Source organism: Polypterus senegalus, chromosome 2, assembly GCF_016835505.1.
Source record: "Polypterus senegalus isolate Bchr_013 chromosome 2, ASM1683550v1, whole genome shotgun sequence".
NCBI classification, from domain to species: Eukaryota; Metazoa; Chordata; class Cladistia; order Polypteriformes; family Polypteridae; genus Polypterus; species Polypterus senegalus.
In genome coordinates this window covers 70,413,004-70,433,895 of record NC_053155.1, presented here as the reverse complement: position 1 = coordinate 70,433,895, position 20,892 = coordinate 70,413,004, and the positions used below count along the sequence as shown (strand labels likewise).

The following is a 20,892-nucleotide window of genomic DNA, read 5'->3' as shown; positions in this document are numbered from 1 at the left end:
AATGTAGAAAGCATTTTAAGACGGAGAAGCTTCTTTCTGTGGCACCCTGCAAAAGAACCACCTCTTTCAACCTCACAAACATATGCAGTTTTAATATCTGGAAAAATTTGGAATTAACTTGCTTAGAGATCTTTATATAGACAACGTCTTTGCATCCTATGAACAATTACATTCCAAATTTAACATTCCAGCTACAAATTTCTTTCACTATCTTCAAATCAGGAACTTTGTTAAACAGAACCTTCCAGATTTTCCTCATCTTGCACCCTCATCCACGCTGGAAAAATTATTGCTCAATTTCAAGGAGTTAGACTCCATCTCTACAATATATAAAATCCTTTTACAATCCCTTCCTTTCAAAGATCCAAGAGGACACTGGGAAAATGACCTCTCAATTAATATATCAGAAAAGGAGTGGAAAGTAGCAATGCAGAGAATTCACTCAAGCTCCATATGCAAAGCATATAATTATACAACTCAAAATTATATATCGAGCACATCTGTCTCGACTAAAACTCTCAAAATGTTTCCAGGGCATGATCCAACCTGCGAACGTTGCAACCAAGCCCCAGCCTCACTAGGTCACATGTTCTGGGCCTGCACCAAATTAACATTATTCTGGACAAAAATTTTAATTACCTCTCAGACAGTCTTGGACTCACAATCCCTCCTAACCCATTAACAGCTGTGTTTGGGGTTCTTCCAGAGGGTCTTAAAGTGGAGAAAGACAAACAAATTGTGATTGCATTCACTACACTGTTGGCACGCAGACTTATTCTGATAAACTGGAAGAACCCAAACTCTCCTCTTTAAGTCAGTGGGAAACTGATGTGTTATATTATTTAAAATTGGAAAAATCAAATACTCAGTTAGAGGATCTGTGCAGACTTTTTCAAAACATGGCAGGATCTAATCAGTAATATTTTGAAATGAGTTTATAAAGCACAGAGAATTTGTTGATTTAGGTATTTTTACAAGCCTTAAATTTTACACCGTTTGGCTTGCTCTCTCTCTCAGGGTGGGGATCGATCTGTTCTTAGCATAATTCTTTTTTTGTAAAAACTTGATTGCTATGTATTGATTGTAATAAAATTAATAAATAAATAAAAAAAAAAAAATAAATAAATAAATAAATAACCAGGATGGACGCATCCTCGCGGTCTGGAGGAGGCACAAGCCCTCCTCTGGTCCTCCTGGGCATCCCGGCCAGGCTCCAGCCCCGGCCGGGGACCACAGTGCCCCACCGCTAGCGAAGACACGTGGGTGCCCTGTGCTTTTTACAGATGAGAGCAGGTTCACCCTGAGCACGTGACAGAAGCGAAAGGGTCTGGAGAAGCCATGGAGAACATTATGCTGCCTGTAACATCATTCAGCATGAGCAGTTTGGTGGTGGGTTAATGATTGTCTGGGGAGGCATATCCATGGAGGGTCACACAGACCGCTACAGGCTTGACAAAGGCACCTTGGCTGCCATTAGGTATCAGGATGAAATCCTTGGACCCATTGTCAGACCCTATGCTGGTACAGTGGCTCCTGGTGCACGACAATTCCTGGCCTCATGTGGTGAGAGTATGCAGGCAGTTCCTGGAGGATGAAGGAATTGATACCATTGACTGGCCACCACACTTTCCTGACCTAAATCCAATAGAACACCTCTGGGACATTATGTTTTGGTCCATCCAATGCCACCAGGTTGCACCTCAGACTGTCCAGGAGCTCAGTGATGCCCTGGTCCAGATCTGGGAGGAGATCCCCACAACACCATCTGTCATCTCATTAGAAGCATGCACCGATGTTGTCAGGCATGTATACAAGAACACAGGGGCCATACAAAGTGCTGCGTACAATTTTGAGTTGCTGCAATTAAATTTTGGCAAAATGGACTAGCCTGCCACATAATTTTTTCACTCTGATTTTTGGGGCGTCTTTGAATTCAGGGCTCTGTAGGTTGATCATTTTCATTTCCATCAAACGATGTGGCATCCTTTCGTTCCTAACACATTACCCAGTCTATATCAGTATAGATATCCAGAAAGATTTCTTTTCCCATTGAGATCTGATGTGTTTTCAAAGTGTTCCTTTAATTTTTTGAGCAGTTTATATATATATATATATATATATATATATATATATATATATATATATATATATATATATATATATATATATATATATAGTGTATACATTGTGGACACTAGAAGGCACTGTTACTCCTCAAACCCAACAACCACGCACTGAGGACACATGTTAAAAGCACCAAGAATTACTTTTTATTCTTTTCCCTTCCTTCATAGTGCTCGCTTCTGTGAGGTCTGTCCAATCCTTTTATATTGGCCAACCCAGAAGTGGGTTTCCGCTGATGTGGCCTGCCAGCACTTCCAGGCTGAGTGAAAACCTTGTCTCGTGTATATTCACAGCACTCCCTGGTAGAACCCACGTCACCCAACATATAGACACATGAGTCACTGTGTTGCACCCCAAAACACGAGGCTGAGTCTCAGTACTTTAGCAAAACCAGATTTATTCAACTTGAAACAGGAACAGCAGGGTTATTTATTGCAGCGGGAGATAATACTCTACTATACACAGACACAGCAAACTGGCATAGTCAGGGCCAGGTCAGTGGCCAAGTTATACTGTTCCCTGTATTTGTAATGTTCCTTGCATCACCCAACGGCAACCAAGAATTAGGCGCTTATACAGGCATCTCGATCGGCTCATACTTATTTCCTCGGTACTATGTTGCTGCGCTGCAAACCTGCAGTTGCCTCGGTCCGTCAGTCATGCTTCAGCATTCAGAACAGTTATATATATATATATATATATATATACAGTATATATGAAATCCTTAATATTTAGTATGTTTTAAATAATCTTTGTATTTAACATTAAATTGCATAATTCTGTTACTTGGCAGAATTATGCAAGCAATTCAGGCTAAATTCCTGCATGATTTTCTTTAAAGGCCTCCTTACAATGCTGTCATGGTCACATTGCCCATTTAAAATCAGGAGTCCCAGTTACTATTCTACTTATCTTCGATGTTTTCTTCTTGGCCAATCCACAAGTAATTAATACAGTCTACATGCAGTATTTTTGGTGTAAGTACTGATGATCTGTTCTCAAAAATGTGATAGCATCAGGCAAGGTTCAGCTTCCCTCAACTGAGACCAAGTTCTGAAAATAATGAATGAGTTAAAAGAGATAGGAGTGGCCGAGAAAGTGCAGACTACAGTCAACATGCAAACCTGATACATCACTATCTAGATGTTCTAGGGAAAATTTAGATAAAACACACTCAGTAGGGTTATATATAAGACAAATGAACAAAGAATTACAGCACATGTTTAATAAGTAAGTGTAGTAAATTAACAATGATTGATACAGATCACATAGCCTCCATTTACTTAAGTAAATCAATAACTTCTGTATTCCTTGAGCTTTTTCCTTGCAAAAAGGAAACAACTACTTAACAAAAGTAGTTTGTAACACATATTCTATACAAATAAAGTATATGAAAAGATGACTTCACAAAACATATAAGAGGACAGATGGAATGTTCATTCTTTATCGTTTTCTAAAAATAAGTTCTGTTTGTTAATACTGGATTATGTACTGCATGATTTACAGTATGTTAATGTTCTCTTCATTCTTTAACTAATTCAAAAGTTAAATGCAGAACTCCAATAGATTTATGAATTTGAAAATATCAGTATTTTGAGGAACACCTTATAATGCTGGAAGATCTCTTAGAAAATGGAGAATAACAAAATGAATTCACAAAATAAAGAGAAATGAAGCATGATTTATGTTACTAACCCCCGTGAGCTGCTGAAGTCTGAAATCACATCTGTTTGCTCTGATTGCACATTTCCAGCCTAAACCTATCAAGTGTATATATCAATCATCAATTCAACAAACACAGCACAGCCTCAACAGACACTGATTTTTTGTATTTGAGGTTCAGGTGCTTCATGGTTGTAGCCAGGAGAGCGATTTACACTCTTCAGGGTACAAATCAAACTGTTAATCATTATATCAGTGCAGTCGCTGTGGCAGGTGCTAGAACTTCAATGCAAAAGTAAATAACAAGAAAAAAAAATTATAAAATGAAAATCATTCAAATCTTAACATTGTTAAGGATATCAAAGTGATGGTTGCAGGTTATTGTAGTAACATCACCCTGAGAATTACATGATGATCACCAAATGATCTGCTTTGTAGATGTATTTAATATTACACAGGGTTAAAAATGTATTAAAGAACTTCACTAAATCACATTTTGGCACTTCATATATAAAGGATCTGGTAATGTTTATTTATTATTTAATATTTCATTCCTGGATAATAGACTATCTTTAGGACAGACCTTAGTTTGTGAGACTGAAGGATGGGGTTTCTGATATGGATGTGAGCAACATTGGAACACAAAACAGGGAGCAGTCCCATCTCCCTTTCACTCTGTACACCTCAGTCTTTAAATACAACACCAAGCCATGTCACTTCCAGAAATTCATAGATGACTCTGCAATTATGGGGTTTATTGATAAGTGGGGTGAGACAGAGTATAGGAGCCAGGTGGAGAACTTTGTTTATTGGTGCAAGAGAATTGTCTGCAACTTAAAATCAGCAAAACCAAGGAATTGCATGGTTATTGACTTTTACCGTACCAAAAAGCCTCTGTGTCTACACGTCATTACATCAAATAGTGGATGTAGAGGTGGTATACTCCTGCAAGTTCTTGGGGGTCCACATCAATGACAGGTTGGTCTCGTCTCAGAACGCAGAGGAACTATATAAGAAAGGGCAGAGCAGGCTCTTTTTCTTTAGGAGACTGTGTTCCTTTAATGTGGGAAGTGACATCCTTCGCATCACCTGTAACTCTGTGATGGCCAGTTGAGTTTTATACTAGGTGGGGTGCTGGTGCATCACTTCAAAAGAGGCCCATTGAATCAATGTGCTAATTAGAAGGGCAAGCTCAGTTACAGGGCAGTCTCTGGACCCTCTGGAGGTAACAGTGAAGAAGAGAATTAAAACAAAACTGAGTGGCATTATGAAAAATGCTGCACATCCTCTCAGTGATGCATTAAAACTGAGAACATTCAGTCATTTAATTATTCAGCAGAAGTGTGTCAAGAAATGCCATGGGGGCTCCTTTATACCAACAGCAATATGCTACCATAATGCCTCACTGGCAGTATATCAGAAGTTTTCTTACTTCTTAAATCTTTTTCCTTTGTAGTCATTCTTGTGTGTGTTCAGACCATGGTGTGTATGTATATCTATATGTATTTACGTCTTTATGTATTTCTTTAAATATGTTTTGTATAAAGCCAAATTTCCCTCTGGGGACAAATTAAGATCTATCTATCTATCTATCTATCTATCTATCTATCTCTATCTATCTATCGAATATTAAATTTAAGTGGCTTTTTTCTCCATGCAGGCAGATAGATTTGGAAAGGCTGTCCACTACATTGATGCAGCATTGTCATTTATTGAGTGTGGCAAGGCAATGGAAGATGGGCCAGTTGAAGCTAAATCTCCATATACTATGTACTCAGAAACTGTGGAGTTAATCAGGTAAGTGATTATCATAAGATGACCTTGACATGCATGCATATGGCACTGTGTTGTTAATGTCGTGAAAAAGTCATGAAATGTGCTCTTTGAAATCATACAATTTGAAATCACAAAGTTGAAGGCTGGACTATACTCAAATCATTTACCCACGGTCTCATGTCATATTTTGAGATAATGTAATCATTCTGTTAAGGTGGATTTTATCTTTCTTAAGGTGGCCCAGGATTACAAGTTTTTTCGTAGGCTTCAGGGATTCTAGTGCTAAAGGAAAAACAAACCATTCTTAATTGCTGCCTAAATTATTTGAAAGGCTATATATTTAGATTACATAATGTTGCTCACCAACAATTTAACAGATGTGTGTGAATTGATGTTATAGCTGGTTTGTAAAAGGGACAAATGATTATTGTAATGATGGTTCAGCTCTCTTGTGTTGCTTCCCAAGTGTTCCTTTTTGCAGTAATTTTGAATGTTTTTACTACATCATGAATGTAAATCAAAAGTTTTAATTACTATGGTGAACAGAGATAAGACCTGCAAGTACTGGACTTAGTTCTCAAATCCCCTTCTTTATTTTGGTCATATTAACACAAAGCTCTTCTTAATTTCCTGTGATTACAGAAACAATTATCCTTATTACCATCTTGGAAAACCAAGGCAGCGACTTAATTCCCATGAACAATGGCCAATTTAATCTCCCTGGCTTTTATTGTTGAGAATGTAGATATTTGGAACTATAGGACTGGCAGTAGAAAATACTTTATGAATTGTCAGTGGCAACACCCAGTCCACATCACGCCATAAAAACAAGATTAATCATTTTAGGCAAACAAGGGAAACCACTTAACAAACAACTGTTGTACCCTAGTAATTCCTGAATCACTCCTACGAATACACAGGAACCTACTCCACCACCTATAAAAAAGCTGCAACTTCCTAGAGACTCAAAATAGGTGCCTCCCTATGGTATCTAGCTCCTGTAAGCAAAGAGCATAATAACACATGGATTATAGTATGAGAAAGAGCTTAAAAGTAATACCTGCACAGCACAAAATCATCTGTAACAATTATCAGTAGAGTTGTTCATTTAACAAATGTATGAGTTTTGACCATTTCAGTTAAGATGAGCTGCCCTATTTATTCAAACAAGGTAATGTGCCTCATTCAGGACTCCATGAGCAACCGTTTATTCAACACAAAGTCCAGTCAACAGTACCAAAGGAGTCCAGTCTTCATCTTAGGTCACTGGATAGCATCCATGTCTCGCAACCATATAGCAAGACAGGAAGCACTAGGGCACTAAAGACTTGGACCTTCATCCTTTTGCATAGATATCAGGAACACCACACACCCCTTTCCAGCGACCTCATGACCCCCCGTGTTCTCCCATCTACTGACTTCATAGGAAGAGTCACCAGAGACGTGAATGTCACTGCCAAGGTAAGTAAACCTCTCAACAAGGTCAACGCTTTCTTCGCAAACAGACACACTGCTGATGGCTGTGTCCAAGAGGTCATTAAAGGCCTGGATCTTGGTTTTTATCCAGGACACTCGCAAGCCCAGATACTCAGACTCCTCACTCAGTCTCTCAAGCTCCCCGATCAGAGCCTCCATTGACTCAGCAAAGATCACTGCATCGTCAGCAACATCAAGATCCGTGAATCTTTCTTCACCAACAGATGCTGCACAGCTGCAGAACCCCACGACCTTGCCAAACACCCAATCCATACAAGCACTGAATAGAGTAGGAGCAAGAACACACCCCTGATGAACCCCAGAATCAACTGGGAAAAACGCAGAGGTCCTGCCTCCACTCTGCACAACACTCACAATACCAGTGTACAGGCCGGCCATGATATCCAGCAACCTCAAAGAGATCCCGCGAGCCCTCAGGATGTCCCAAAGGAAGTGAGATCAACAGTCGAATGCTTTGCGAAAATCGACAAAGGCTGCAGAGAAACTCCATAAGAACCTTCAGTGCCAGGATGCAGTCGATGGTAGACTTCTTAGGCGTAAAACTAGACTGTTCCGGTCGCTGGTAGATGAGCAAGTGATCATGGATCCTATTAAGGACAATCCTAGCAAGGACCTTACCTGGCACCGAGAGCAGTGTTATCCCCCTGTAGTTGCTGCAATCCAGGCGATCATCCTTCCCTTTCCAGATAAGGATGACAAGTCCCGTTTTCCAGTCAGTTGGGATGATGCCAGTCTCCCAAATGGAAGCAAAGATTGCTTGCAATGCCAGGAGGACAGCCTTACCACCAACCTGGAGAAGTTCACCCCGGATACTACAGATCCCTGCAGCCTTTCCCCCCCTCAGCTGGTTCACCACCTGTGCAATCTCAGTGAGATTGGGTGGTTCACAGCTAATCGGAGGATCAGCCTCAAGAACTGTGGACGCAGAGCTATCCAACGTCCTAGCCGGAGGATCAGCTTTGAACAACTGCTCAAAGTAGCCAGCCAAGCGGGTCACAACTACAGTTTCATCCGTAACAACCATTACATCAGCTGCCCTGACTGTGACTCTCCGAGGGACAGATTCAGATGTGTGTAATGCTTTGATTCCTCTGTAAGCAGGACATGGGTCGCTAAACCACAGATGGTGTGTCACTTGCTCACAGATTCCTCTAACAAACTCCTCTTTATCCGCCCTCAGAGCCCTCGCAGCCATCCTTCTCAGTTCACGGTACAGACCAGAGTTGCCATTGAGCCGTGCGCTGTGACTCCTCTCAATGATATCCAGGGTGCCCTGCGAAATGAAACACCTTCTTCTGGGAACACCAGTAACAACAACACAACCCTCAGCAACCTTTAGGGTCTTGTCACGGAAGGTCTCCAACATCATATTAGGATCGGCAGTTGTACCCAAATCTGAAAGTTCCTCACACAAACTGCGTGCAAATTCATTGGAAACAGCCTGGTCTTGGAGTCTGGCCAAGTCCAGGCTCATTTTCCTAGTAGGTGGTAATCTACTGGACCTAAGCTGGATTCTAAGAGTAGCAACAACAAGTCTGTGGTCAGAATTCACAAACTGGGCACTTCTGTAGACCCTGCAGTTTTGCAAGAGCCTCCAGCGTCTGCCCACGAGGATGTGATCGATCTCCTTCACCACACCACCAGTATTGGAATACCAAGTCCAACAATGCGGTTCAGGGCGCTGGAACCAGGATCCAGCAATTCGCAGCCCCTGACCTTTTGCAAAGTCAAGGAACATGGGGCAACTTTCACCACGGTCACCAGACCCATGGGGACTGAGACAATCCTCATTGCCAGCCCTGTCAGTGCCAGTGGCTGCACTGAAGTCACCCATGACCAGAGGAGTGTCACCTCGTGGGCACCCATCAACCACCGAGCGAAGCTGCGAATAAAGTGTCTCCCTCACCAAGACATCACTCACCATGGTCGGAGCATACACTGAGACCCAGGGAGTGCCGTAATCTGAGTCTTACAATACGCTAGTTGAAAGAAGTGACATCAGACACCATTGGAAGAAGCCAATCCACTACAGCAAAAGTTACTCCCCGAGTATGACAGCCATCAGACCAACCAGACCAATAAAAGGTGTATCCACCTACAGAGATCTGGCCAGTCCCTGGTCTGCGCACCACAGAGAATGCCGCCACTTGATTGCAGAGTTTACGCAGCTCCTCCGACAGCAGAGGAAGATGATCATCTTGCCAGAGAGACAAGACGTTCCATGCACCCACCCGTATGGGCTGCCTTAAATTGGGACCCGAGTGCTGCCGTGCAGTGGGCGACGCCTCAGCACCACACCAGTTACGATCCTCAACAGACCTGACCCTATTGGCTCTCCAACGGTTTCGACTCTTCCAGGGATGGGGCTCCCGAGGGCTTTCCCCCATCCCTTTCATGATGCAAGCAGCCTTCCTATGGGCGGCTGCAGCAGAGCTACTCCCACAGAGAGCAAAAAGTAGTCCTTTCTGTAGTCTCTGAGGTTTGTTAAGTTTTTTTTTACGGTGGCTGGAGTGCCAATCCTGCCACCAACCCCCATGATTTCCCTGCAAGTTGAAGGACCGCTTGCAGGGCCGGATGCATTTTAACGTCAAACAAGACCAGAAGGTAAAATACACCAATACCTGCAATTTTCAGGGAACACTGAGGGAATGATTGCCAGATAAACTTATAGACTATGGAGAAGCTGTAATACTACATTCTAAGATCAAGATCATTGTTTAAACAAAAACATAAAATGAAAAGCTCAGATGACTAGTAAACCTGATATCATTAGGATACCTGACAAGTGCTGGCTACCTATCTGAGTCTGAATTAGTGGTCTGTGTGCTGAGTTGCTAATGTCTGGCTTCTTCAATCCTTACCTAAGTGTTATCCAATAATTATTCTGTGGCCAACCAAGTATTGATGGCATAAGTCAGACACTAACTAAACAGGCTGAAAAACGGAGTCAGAATTTGAAATCTCATCAAACCGGTCAATGCAGCTTTTTATAAATAGCAGTGTTAAAATTCTGTAAGCCATGCACCATACCCCATTAATTCATGATTTGTATCTAAAACAGTACCAAGCCTTTTTTCAGATCAATGTGCTGGTCAGAAGATTGAAAGCTTGATTTACCACACAGCTAGTGTCAATTATAGTTAAAAAGATAGTTCAGTGTGCTGGTTTGCTCTAAATACCCATAAGGAGTTGTTTGCTCAGTATGTAATGTTACCTTATGGTTGTTTCTAATGCTCCTTAATGGAGCAGATATTACTACAGTGGTGTAATATGTTATCTTGATGACACACTGATAACTGTAAGTGACACTGAAATGCACATAAGGAATTCTGAAACAGAGTTCAAAAGCTTTCAATGTCTAAACCTCATGGTCAAGCAACATAACTGTTCTTCTTTTCAAAGTAATGTGTCTTACTTAGCCCTTGTTATAGAAGAAGAAAATACACATCAACTGAAAGGAAAAAGGAAGATCAAAAAATACTAAATAAAATAACCAAACATTCTCAAATCCATTTAATTCAACACAGAGGCTTGGGCGGCCAGAGCCTGTCCTGGCACCACTGACAGCTGTTTGTAATATCACACCCAAGCTACACTCATCTTTGTCTTGCTACACTACTATGACAAGCCATGCTGTATCTTTCCACAAAGGGCTTGAAGTTTGGCTTGGGATTGCATACATCCCAAACAAAGTTAGTCATTACCTCAAATTCTAATTTTTAATGCATGACTATCCCACACGTAATTTATATGGTAAGCACTCTTTCCTACTTGTTGCAAGAATAGTCAACATCATTTTTTGAATCACTATTTTATAATTAGGTCATATATGTTGCTTATTACTTTGTTTATTTTTTTCATTATTCATGTTTTATTAAGATCATATGCACACTGTATGATCTCACCTTCCTGTTGCCATTGCTCTTGACTGGAATGTGTAGCTATGGAATATGGCAGTCCATTTTTCGGCAGAGTTGTACAAGTGTGCAGCAGGAGCTGAGGACTCAGAACTTGTGGTGGCCTTTGTTTATACTGCACTTCATAACAAACTCAACTAAAGTTTCAAAAATTGAAAAAAAAATTAGGACTTTCCCTAGGATACTGCAGTTAACTTTTACATAATCTTTTCAAAATGTATGTTTAGAAATTGGCAAATCAATAATAGTTAGCCTATAGTTCTTCTCAAACCCACTCCAGTTCAGAGGAGCAGGGAGCAAGAGCCTACCCTGGCAATACTGGACACGATGCAGGAAAAGAGGCTGGTCAGGGTACTAATTTATCGCAGGGTCCACTCACCCACACTCACATTCACACTGGAACCATTTAATTAAACTGAAGTACCCAAAAGAAAACCAGACACGAGCAAAACACGGACACTTCACATAGCAAACCATGTGTTGGATTTGAACCTACTGCAGTACTCTGTAAAGGGGCAGTGCTAATCATTCCACAGTAATGTCAACACCTAACCTCGGAATGTGTTAATTATATTTTAACTAAATGTCTCAAATTTCTTAAATTAACAGCTTTCACACTTACAACCTTATGTTGACTACTATCTTAAAGCTGCAAAAAATATACTCTTAACAGAAAAAAAAATTGGGGAATAGATTGAAAAATTATTTCTCAGCTTGTTTTACTTTCTCTAGATTTTGATACTCTACTCATGGAGTATTTCCTCAGCAAATTTGAGTTTTTGGCCATCTCTACATGTAGAATATCCACTTTATAAACTACTGTAAACATCAGAAAGAATAAGTTGTGACATTAAGAAAGGCTGAAATATTAAAATCAAAGAGATTTTTGAACTTCTCCCCAACACACTTTCATTCTCTCCTGGAATCTGAAATCCCCTTTTGTGTTAAATGTAAGGTGGGATTCTCCCCATTTCAAAAAATTAATTTCAAGTCCTGCCACACTTACGCAGCTAATAATGACTCTATTGAGCAAAATTGCAAAATCACAATATTCCCGAAACAATCAGAGTGCAGTCAGATAGGTTTCGATTTCATTATAACACAGAACTACCATTTAGGATGCTTCACCTGCAGGAATAGACGTTTGGTTTTTACGCTTGTGTCCAGAAGGCTTGTCACGTAAAGCATTCATCGGTACACTAAGAACTAAGAGACCAGTAATAAAAGTTTATAGGGAATCACTCAAGTCCAATCAATAAACAAAGAGAAGTAAAAAGCCATTTGTCCTTTTTCTTCTTTTTATTTACATAAAGTTCCAATGCCTTTAAGGTCAGTGATCTCATGTAAGATGTGCACAAAACATGATTAGCAACATTTTTCATCAATGAAACCAAGAGCATCAAAATGGTGGAAAATGTGCAAACCAGATGCACATTAGTGGTGATCATGACGTCACCAAAATGCTGTTAATAATATAAACAAAGTACAGTCGCGGAGCCCTGAAACACATGGGCCATTAATAGTTGGCCCTCTTCTTTTGACAGTTTTTTAACCCCTTCTCCTAAAGATTTTTTAATCTTTACATGCTTTTCAATGATATCTTTGTCTGCTCTGTGGTTTCTGTTTTTATTTCTGACCTGATGACAAACATGCCATAATAAAAACTAATGGGAAATAATGTCAGGGTGGACCAATGTATAAAAATGGATGCATTGTTATGTAAAACGTACACGAGAGGAGTGATCACAAGGAAAAGACAAAGTATGCAGCAGACAGAAACTAAATGATACTCGCAGACTATCCAGGTAAGGAATTATATTCTCCTAGATGAGGTGGCTTGTTCTCTTGCCCAGCCACAATATACTTCTGTGTCCACATGAAAATACATTTGAAGTTACAATACAATACAATACAATTTATCTTTGTTCATCCATCCAATCATCCATTATCCAACACGCTGTATCTTAACACAGATTTATTTTTGTATAGCCCAGAATCATACAAGAAGGCCCTGTGCTTTGACAGCACCCCAAGCCTTGAAAAGGAAAAACTCCCAAAAAAACCCTTGTAGGGAAAAAATGGAAGAAACATTGGGAAAGGCAGTTCAAAGAGAGACCCCTTTCCAGATATGTTGGGTATGCAGTGGGTGTCAAACAAAGGGGGGTAAATACAATATAATGCAATACAAAAGCGTTTCTCAGCCTTTAAGTATTTGCGACCTGATTTTTCATAACAGTTTTAATCGCGCCCCCCTAATGTTTTTTTGAAAGTAGCCCACTAATACCAATTTGTTCTTTTTTAACTAATGATATATCATAGATGCATATTTTATTATACCTACTTAACTTTTATCGACATTTATCTAACTCTATATTTATTTTTCTAGTGTCAGAATGTAGTTTAAGTTAATTTGTTTTGGTTTCAATAGATGTATTTTTCATATTTTTGATTCTTGTTTTCTTTTTTTCACATCTTTGTGCCCCTCCTTTTTGTTACTTCACGCCCCCCTAGGGGGGCCCACCCCACAGTTTGAGAACCACTGCAATACAATACAATACACAGAACAAAACACAAGTAATCGTCAGTACAATATAATAGTGCAATAGAAATAATACAAGTACAGAGCAGAATTCAACAGTAGATGATATCACATAATAGGATAAGTTCAACTCAGTTTCTCACGTCCTATCTCCTGCGCTCTCTCTCTGTATAACCAGGCATCTTTTCTTCCCGCCAGTAAGCCCTTGACTCAGCTCTCCTTCTCACTATAAATTCAGAGTGCTGTTTGACTTGAGACCACTTTAACCCCTACAGTTAGAGCCACTTCTGACCAACCCCTAAAGTAACATTTGCTACAGGGCAGCAGAGCAGAACTACTTTGTGGGGTTACAGATGCACTCTTGAGTTTTCAGTATCTGTTAAAGGGCCTGAAGCAGAAAAGTGGAAGAGTGCTTTGCATTTTGCCCTGACGTATGTATGACAGTAATGACCCTACAGAACAATAAACCTTACAAATAAATGAGGAGCCTGACCAAGACTTGAGGTTAAGGACAATGTGATGCCTCCTTTCCCTCTTGGTAGCCCTCGTTGGCTTTACTCTCCTTCTGCCTCTCTTTCTCCTTCCATTTCAAGACCACCTGTTAGGGCGCCTCCACACAAGTCTTCTGAGGCAACCTTCCATATGTCTCACCTGAATCGCTGCTCTTTCTTTCTGTTTGGCGGCCCTATCTATTACCCTTCAGGAGCACCATGACTAACAGTGTCTATCAGTCACCCCCCAAAATGGTTCCTGCCTTTCCATAATTACATTCTTAGCTGTGTCTCATTGCCAGTGTGAGTCTCCATGTCCATCTCTCTGTCTCAGATCTGGAGGTCACCTTTTCCATGTTTTATGGTATCCTTGCCCCTGGTAAATTCTGACCAGTTGAACAGCCTCTCACAACACTTTCTACAACCTACAAACAGGTGCCCCCCTAGATCTTGTTTGAATCATCTTTCATTCAAGCTGCCAAATCCATATAGTAAGAGGCCCCAATAGCATTCATCATTCCTCACTGTGTAAAATTCTACACCTCTATACAATTCTTTTTGGCTGGCTCTTCAATTTTAAAAGAGATTTTAGTCATGCAGGCAAAGAAACAACATGACTTGTTATCCATTTCTCAGTTCCATTTAATTAATTAAAAATTGCTAAAGTCACAATATTTAAACTTCTTCAGGCTTGTTCAGCATTGAGTCTAGGCCTGTAAAATTATTTCATTTATTAACATTTTAGATTGAAAATATGCACTAATGGTAATATAAGGGTGTGGGGTATCTGAGATATTAATTGCCTGTATTGTATTACTAGCAAAATACCCGCGCTTCGCAGCGGAGAAGTAGTGTGTTAAAGAAGCAATGAAAAAGAAAAGGAAACATTTTGAAAATAACGTAACATGATTGTCAATGTAATTGTTTTGTCACTGTTGTGAGTGATGAGTGTTGTTGTCATATATATATATATATATATATACACACACACACATAAACATATATATATATACATATCTATACATATACACATATATACATACATATATATATATCTACATATATACACATACATATACACACACACATAAATACATACACACATACATACACACACAAATACATATATATTTACACACACACACAAACATATATAAACATATATATACATATACATACATATCTACATATATACACACACAGCTATTTCGTATCAGTGCAATACGCTGCTTGTTAAAACGGATAACTCCCGCTCTTACGTGCAAGTCTGCGTGGATATTATGAACTATCGTATTTGTTCAAGTTCTATTTAAATTTTAAATAGAAGGAATTTTTATTTAGTCGACAGAAATATCTTTGGTAGGAATGGTAAAAACAGACAGGAATATTATTCGTGAATAAATCAACTCAAACCTTAAACAACTTATAATATTTTGCTCTCCATAAAAATTTATCCTGTCTAAATTATACAAGTTAGAAATAAAGTAAACGTTAAAAGAACAAACATTCACATTTCTTTACTCTTATGTAATTTTATATAAAAAATAAACTTAGATTTTAAATATCCCAAAAGATTTTGCTCTCCATAAAAATATATCCTGTCAAAATTATACAAATTCAAATATGAACATGCTGCATAACAAAACCTGGAAATATAAATGAAATGTGTTCTTTTCAGCAATAACAAATCAAATCATTCAGTTGTCTTTGTTCATATGTCATTTTAGAGCTGGACGCCTGGCATCTTTTTTTGGCCACAGGTCCGTTTCTGTTTGGTGTGAGGTTCTGTGTTGTGGAGATTCTCAGGATGGATTGCAGGTGCTCATCAGTGAGGCGACTCCTGTGTGCTGTTTTGTTAGTCTTTATCACTGAGAAGAGCTTCTCACACAGCTATGTGCTACCAAACATGCACAAGGTTCGAGCCGCATGTAGACGGACTTTTTTTGTTCTTCAAAGTCACCAAAGCGCCGTGCAAACTCAGTGCGCAGTGCGCAGTTTATCAGCAAAGTGCGTATTTGGGAACACCGTAGTGACGACTTGGTTTAACATTACTTGGCAACAGGGAAAGTGGGGCAAATGCACTGGTGCATTTGTGTCTCCCATAAAAGCAGCTTCACTTGAAATCACTTTGTGATTGTGCACGGGTTAAAACGTCCGCTGAAGTGTCAGATTCTTATTTAATTATGCTGCTTTCTGTATCTTCTGCATTGCATTCAGGTTAACCTGATGTTTTGTCTCATAGTGCCGTCTTAGATTAAATTCTGTAATTACAGCCACATTAGCTCCACAAATGAGACACACGGGTTCAGTAAACATATACTCAGCCTCCCATCGGTTTTTAAAGGCTCTATTTTCAGAATCAACTTTTCTCTTCAGCATCGTGTGAGCTAGCTTCACAATAACTTGCAGCATCATAAGCTACACTTGATTAACGTGTAAGTGTTCGCAAGGCAGCTGAAGCGCTGCATTATGGGATCTGTAGTTTATTGTGTTACCAGCGCTTCATATACCGGGCTTTAATAACAATAATACAGTATATAAAATGATCTCGGGCGGATATAATTACACGCCGGGCGGATGTGGCCCGCGCCCTTGAGTTTGACACATATGGACTAAATAGAACTTGAAAAGATATATTTTTCAAATGTGATCGCAATTCAGATAGAGTTGACGCACTACAGCCTGCATGCCTCAATAAGTCATCCTCCCCTTGCCCTTACTTTTTTACCATTCATCTAATGAATACACTGAGTATGGCTTTACCAAAACAATCATTGATGGCGAATAAAGTATCCATTATTCGAGTATGTAGAGGGGGATATATATATATATACATATATATATACCCGCGTATCGCAGCGGAGAAGTAGTGTGTTAAAAAAGGTAGAAAAGAAAAGGGAACATTTTAAAAAATAACGTAACATGTCTGTCAATATACAGTATTTGTTTTGTGAGTGTTACTGAGTGTTGCTGTCATCAAGGATTTGATTATCATTATTTCTTTCAATCAGGTTCGTATTTGTAGGATGTGTTGTGTTCAAGTTACATTCCGTGTTTGTCAATCGTTGTAAAGATGACAGGTTTCATTCATCGATTCGTTTCTTACTGCATCAATAAACAGCTCGTCTTCTTCTTTATCTGAGACCTGACACACTGCATGCACGGGTTTTTTTTACACTGTCTTCCTTTAGCGGGACATTGACTTTTTCCAACGTGTGCTTTGTTTCCGCAGTAGTTGGATTTATGAATATGCTTGTATGTATCAAACGCTTCATATTTTTTGCTGCCTTTTCAATTGTGTAATTCGGTTTTTGTTCAGCACTCTTTGGAACTGTTGCTTTTATCTGTGCACTGCGTCAGTTCACGTGAGCGCCGGTGTACATGCATCGAAGTTTCCCAGCTGTGCTGGTGCCATCTCGTGCTATGTCCATGGCTGTATTTAATGTTACCTTAGTCCTGGCACTTAAAACTTTCTCTCGCAGTTTCACTGAGTTTGTACCAAACACCACCCTGACCATCTCATCTTCCTCTCCATAAGCACAGACAGTCCTTCACCCGTGAATATTTACCCGTGGCAGTTTGCTATTGGATTGCCGCTGACAGACGGCCTTATATGGGCAGGCACTAAATTACAAACGCCAGCGGCAGCCTGTCTATGAACTTAATTTAAAGTGTAGGTTTACATCGTGCTTTGTTTCCGAAGTAGCAGAACTCATAAATATGGTTGTATATGTCACTCGCTCGCTTCTTATTGTTTCGCTGCCTTCTCAATTATATAATGCATGTTTTGTTCAGCGCTTTTTTGAGGTCTTCCTGGTTTTCTATGTACTGCGTGATTACGTGGGAGGCGTGATGATGTCACACGAAACTCCGCCCTCACGGCATTGAAGCTCATCTCCATTACAGTAAATGGAGAAAAACTGCTTCCAGTTATGACCATTACGCGTAGAATTTCGAAATGAAACCTGCCCAACTTTTGTAAGGAAGCTGTAAGGAATGAACCTGCCAAATTTCAGCCTTCCACCCACACGGGAAGTTGGAGAATTAGTGATGAGTCAGTGAGTGAGTGAGTGAGTGAGTGAGTGAGGGCTTTGCCTTTTATTAGTATAGATTGGGATGGTATGGGTACACCAACCTAGAACAATTTGGGTCATTGTTAACCTGCTGTGGGGCAGCATACAGACATGCTCCATCACAGCTCCAGAGACCTGGGTTCAAGTTCCAGCCCGGCTATTATCTGTGTCTGTATGTTTGTTTTTTTCATGTATTCCAGTTTTCTTCCTACATCAATCAGTTATGCATGAATAAATTAAGTGCGTCTTGTCCTGTATTGATTCCTTCTTTTGCACCTGATGTTCCCAGGATAGGCTCCTGGCCCCCATTATTCTGAACTGCATTAAGCATTGGCTAATGGATGAATGGATTAACCAGTTGTGTCTCCTAACTATTTTAGATTTCTTTTTCTTATTGTTCTTCTCGTGAATGCATTGCATTCCTCCACAATAAAAGGAGCTTGCACATCAAAGCCTCTCCCATCATATGTCTGGCCCACACATTTTGTTTGCCTCATGCTGAGAAATAAACACACGTGTACAGTCAGTTGACACTTACAGCCTCATTTAAACTCAAGTTGCTGGCACAGCATGACCCCCTGAAGCACCCGCTGAAACTAACGTGTTAAAATGATAATGTGGTTCCACTGTTCTTTTTAGCCTTACAAATTCCCTGGGTATTTACACTGTGGTGAGGAGATTTTTATATCGCTGCTTGCCTGCTGAGGATGTGCTCTGCCGTTCTGTGCACAAGATATACAGAGAAAAGCTGAGGAATTTCTTAGTCAGTTGAGATTCGGGCAATACAAGTCATGAATGCTTGAACAGGAAAAATGCCAAGGGTGTGTGGTTTGTATCATGACATTTTTTTTCATAGGGCCAGAAGATCTTTAGCAACCAGCATGTCAAAGGTACTGCACTATACTATTAAATATAATGTTTAACCATAAGATTATTTATTATCAAAAGAAAATAGGCACCTGGCTATGTTTGTGTCCTTTCATTACCGCAACACACCAAAGCCAGCATCTGATTGGTCAAAACCCTGCAGGATGAAAATGGCTTAGGTCTGATGCTCACCTTGTCTTTGATGGCCACATTTTGCCTTGTTGTTCATGAAAATGGAGGACTTTTGCTATTGAAGGAAGACCAAATCAGCTGGTCTCATTTTATCAAGAGCAATGAGTGGAGAAAAGAGAGATATATTAGGGCAAGCAAATTTCAGTAAATGAGACTATTCAAAAAAAAAAAAAGACCAAAGGCCAGCATCACCCAAATGCAGTTTGCAGCCATTAATGCATCTTTAGAAAAGCAGAGCAAGTTGTCGACAGTTGCATTGAACCCCTTACCACAGATGTGTAGAGTGATGCCTCTCAGCAACTCAGTCATAGAGCTCTGAACCAACGACGTTCTATGACAAAATTGACTGTACAACTACAGATCAACTAGAAGAACAGTGCATACAAACTAAGTAACCCAGTAATTGAGGAAACTTCATACTGAATCAAACAGCAAATGTAATTGTCAACCACAATTGTGTGGCAAGGCAAAGAGCATGTTGGATAAATGATCTGACAGTTTAAGTACAAAGTATGCACCAGCACTTTACCAGCAATCAGCACTTATTTACATTCAAATCTGCTCATTCATTTTTCAAATAGATTTACATTTTGTAGTCCAAGATTGAAACTGTACAAGCCAAAAGGAAAAATTAATGTAAGTAAATGTAAAGTATCACACATAGGAAGTAAAAATGTTAGGTTTGAATATACAATGGGAGGTCTGAATATCAAAAGTACACCTTATGAAATGGATTTAGGAGTAGTAGTGGACTGTACATTATCAACTTCCGGACAGTGTTCAGAAGCTATTAAGAAGGCTAACAGAATTTTAGGTTATATAGCACCCTGACATGGAGAGTACAAGTCCAAGGAGGTTATGCTCAAGCTGTATATCGCACTGGTCAGGCCTCATCTGGAGTACTGTGTGCAGTTTTAGTCTCCAGGCTACAAAAATAACATAGCTGTGCTAGAAAAGGTCCAAAGAAAGGTGACTAGGCTGATTCCATGGCTAAAGGGGATGCGTTATGAGGAAAGATTAAAAGAGCTGAGCCTTTACAGTTTAAGCAAAAGAACATTAGGAGACATGATTGAAGTGTTCAAAATGATGAAGTGAATTGGTACAGTGGATCAAGACTGTTATTTTAAAATGAATTTATCAAGAACACAGGGACACAGTTGGAAACCTGTAAAGAGTAAATTTTGAACAAACATTAGGAAGTTTGTCTTTACACAGAGAACCATAGACACTTAGAATAAACTACAAAGTAGCATGGTAGACAGTAGGACTGTAGGGACTTTCTAAACTAGACTTGATGTTATTTTAAAAGAATAAAGTAGGTAGCAACAGCGAGCTTTGTTGGGCTGAATGGCCTTTTCTTGTCTAGATTGTAATGTAAAAAATGTTCTAAAAAGGACCTGCCCAAGGGTAGCAGAGACACTTAAAACAGCATTTATCTTAAATGCCAACCACAGGACCAAATGAGGGGAAAATGATTGATTATTCATTTGCTTACTTACTGGGGCAGCAGAAGACACTGGTCCAACAGAGGAGAGATAAGTGAAACTGTGCACCAAAATGACAAAGAAAGGCATGAACATGTGGTGTGCCCCTGAGAAATAACAAAGTAGAAACTTGCATGTCTCTTATATTACAGGGTGGTCCAGATTTAATTATGCAGATCCAGATCGTCTGGATGACTTTGATTTATGCGGAGATGATTCTTCATGTCGTCAGTTCGCACACTTCTCGATGGTCCGGGATTTTTCGGGTGA

At 39.8% G+C, this 20,892-nt stretch overlaps 1 protein-coding gene across 1 annotated transcript in view; it reads left to right on the top strand.

Moving 5' to 3' along the window:
* Positions 1 to 20,892, top strand: part of aff3 (AF4/FMR2 family, member 3) — a 196,038-nt gene that overhangs the window by 145,319 nt on the left and 29,827 nt on the right. Inside the window, exon 12 of the mRNA XM_039746235.1 lies at positions 5,447 to 5,583. Within this exon, the coding sequence (XP_039602169.1) occupies positions 5,447 to 5,583 (137 nt within the window). The remainder of the gene's footprint in view (positions 1 to 5,446; positions 5,584 to 20,892) is intronic.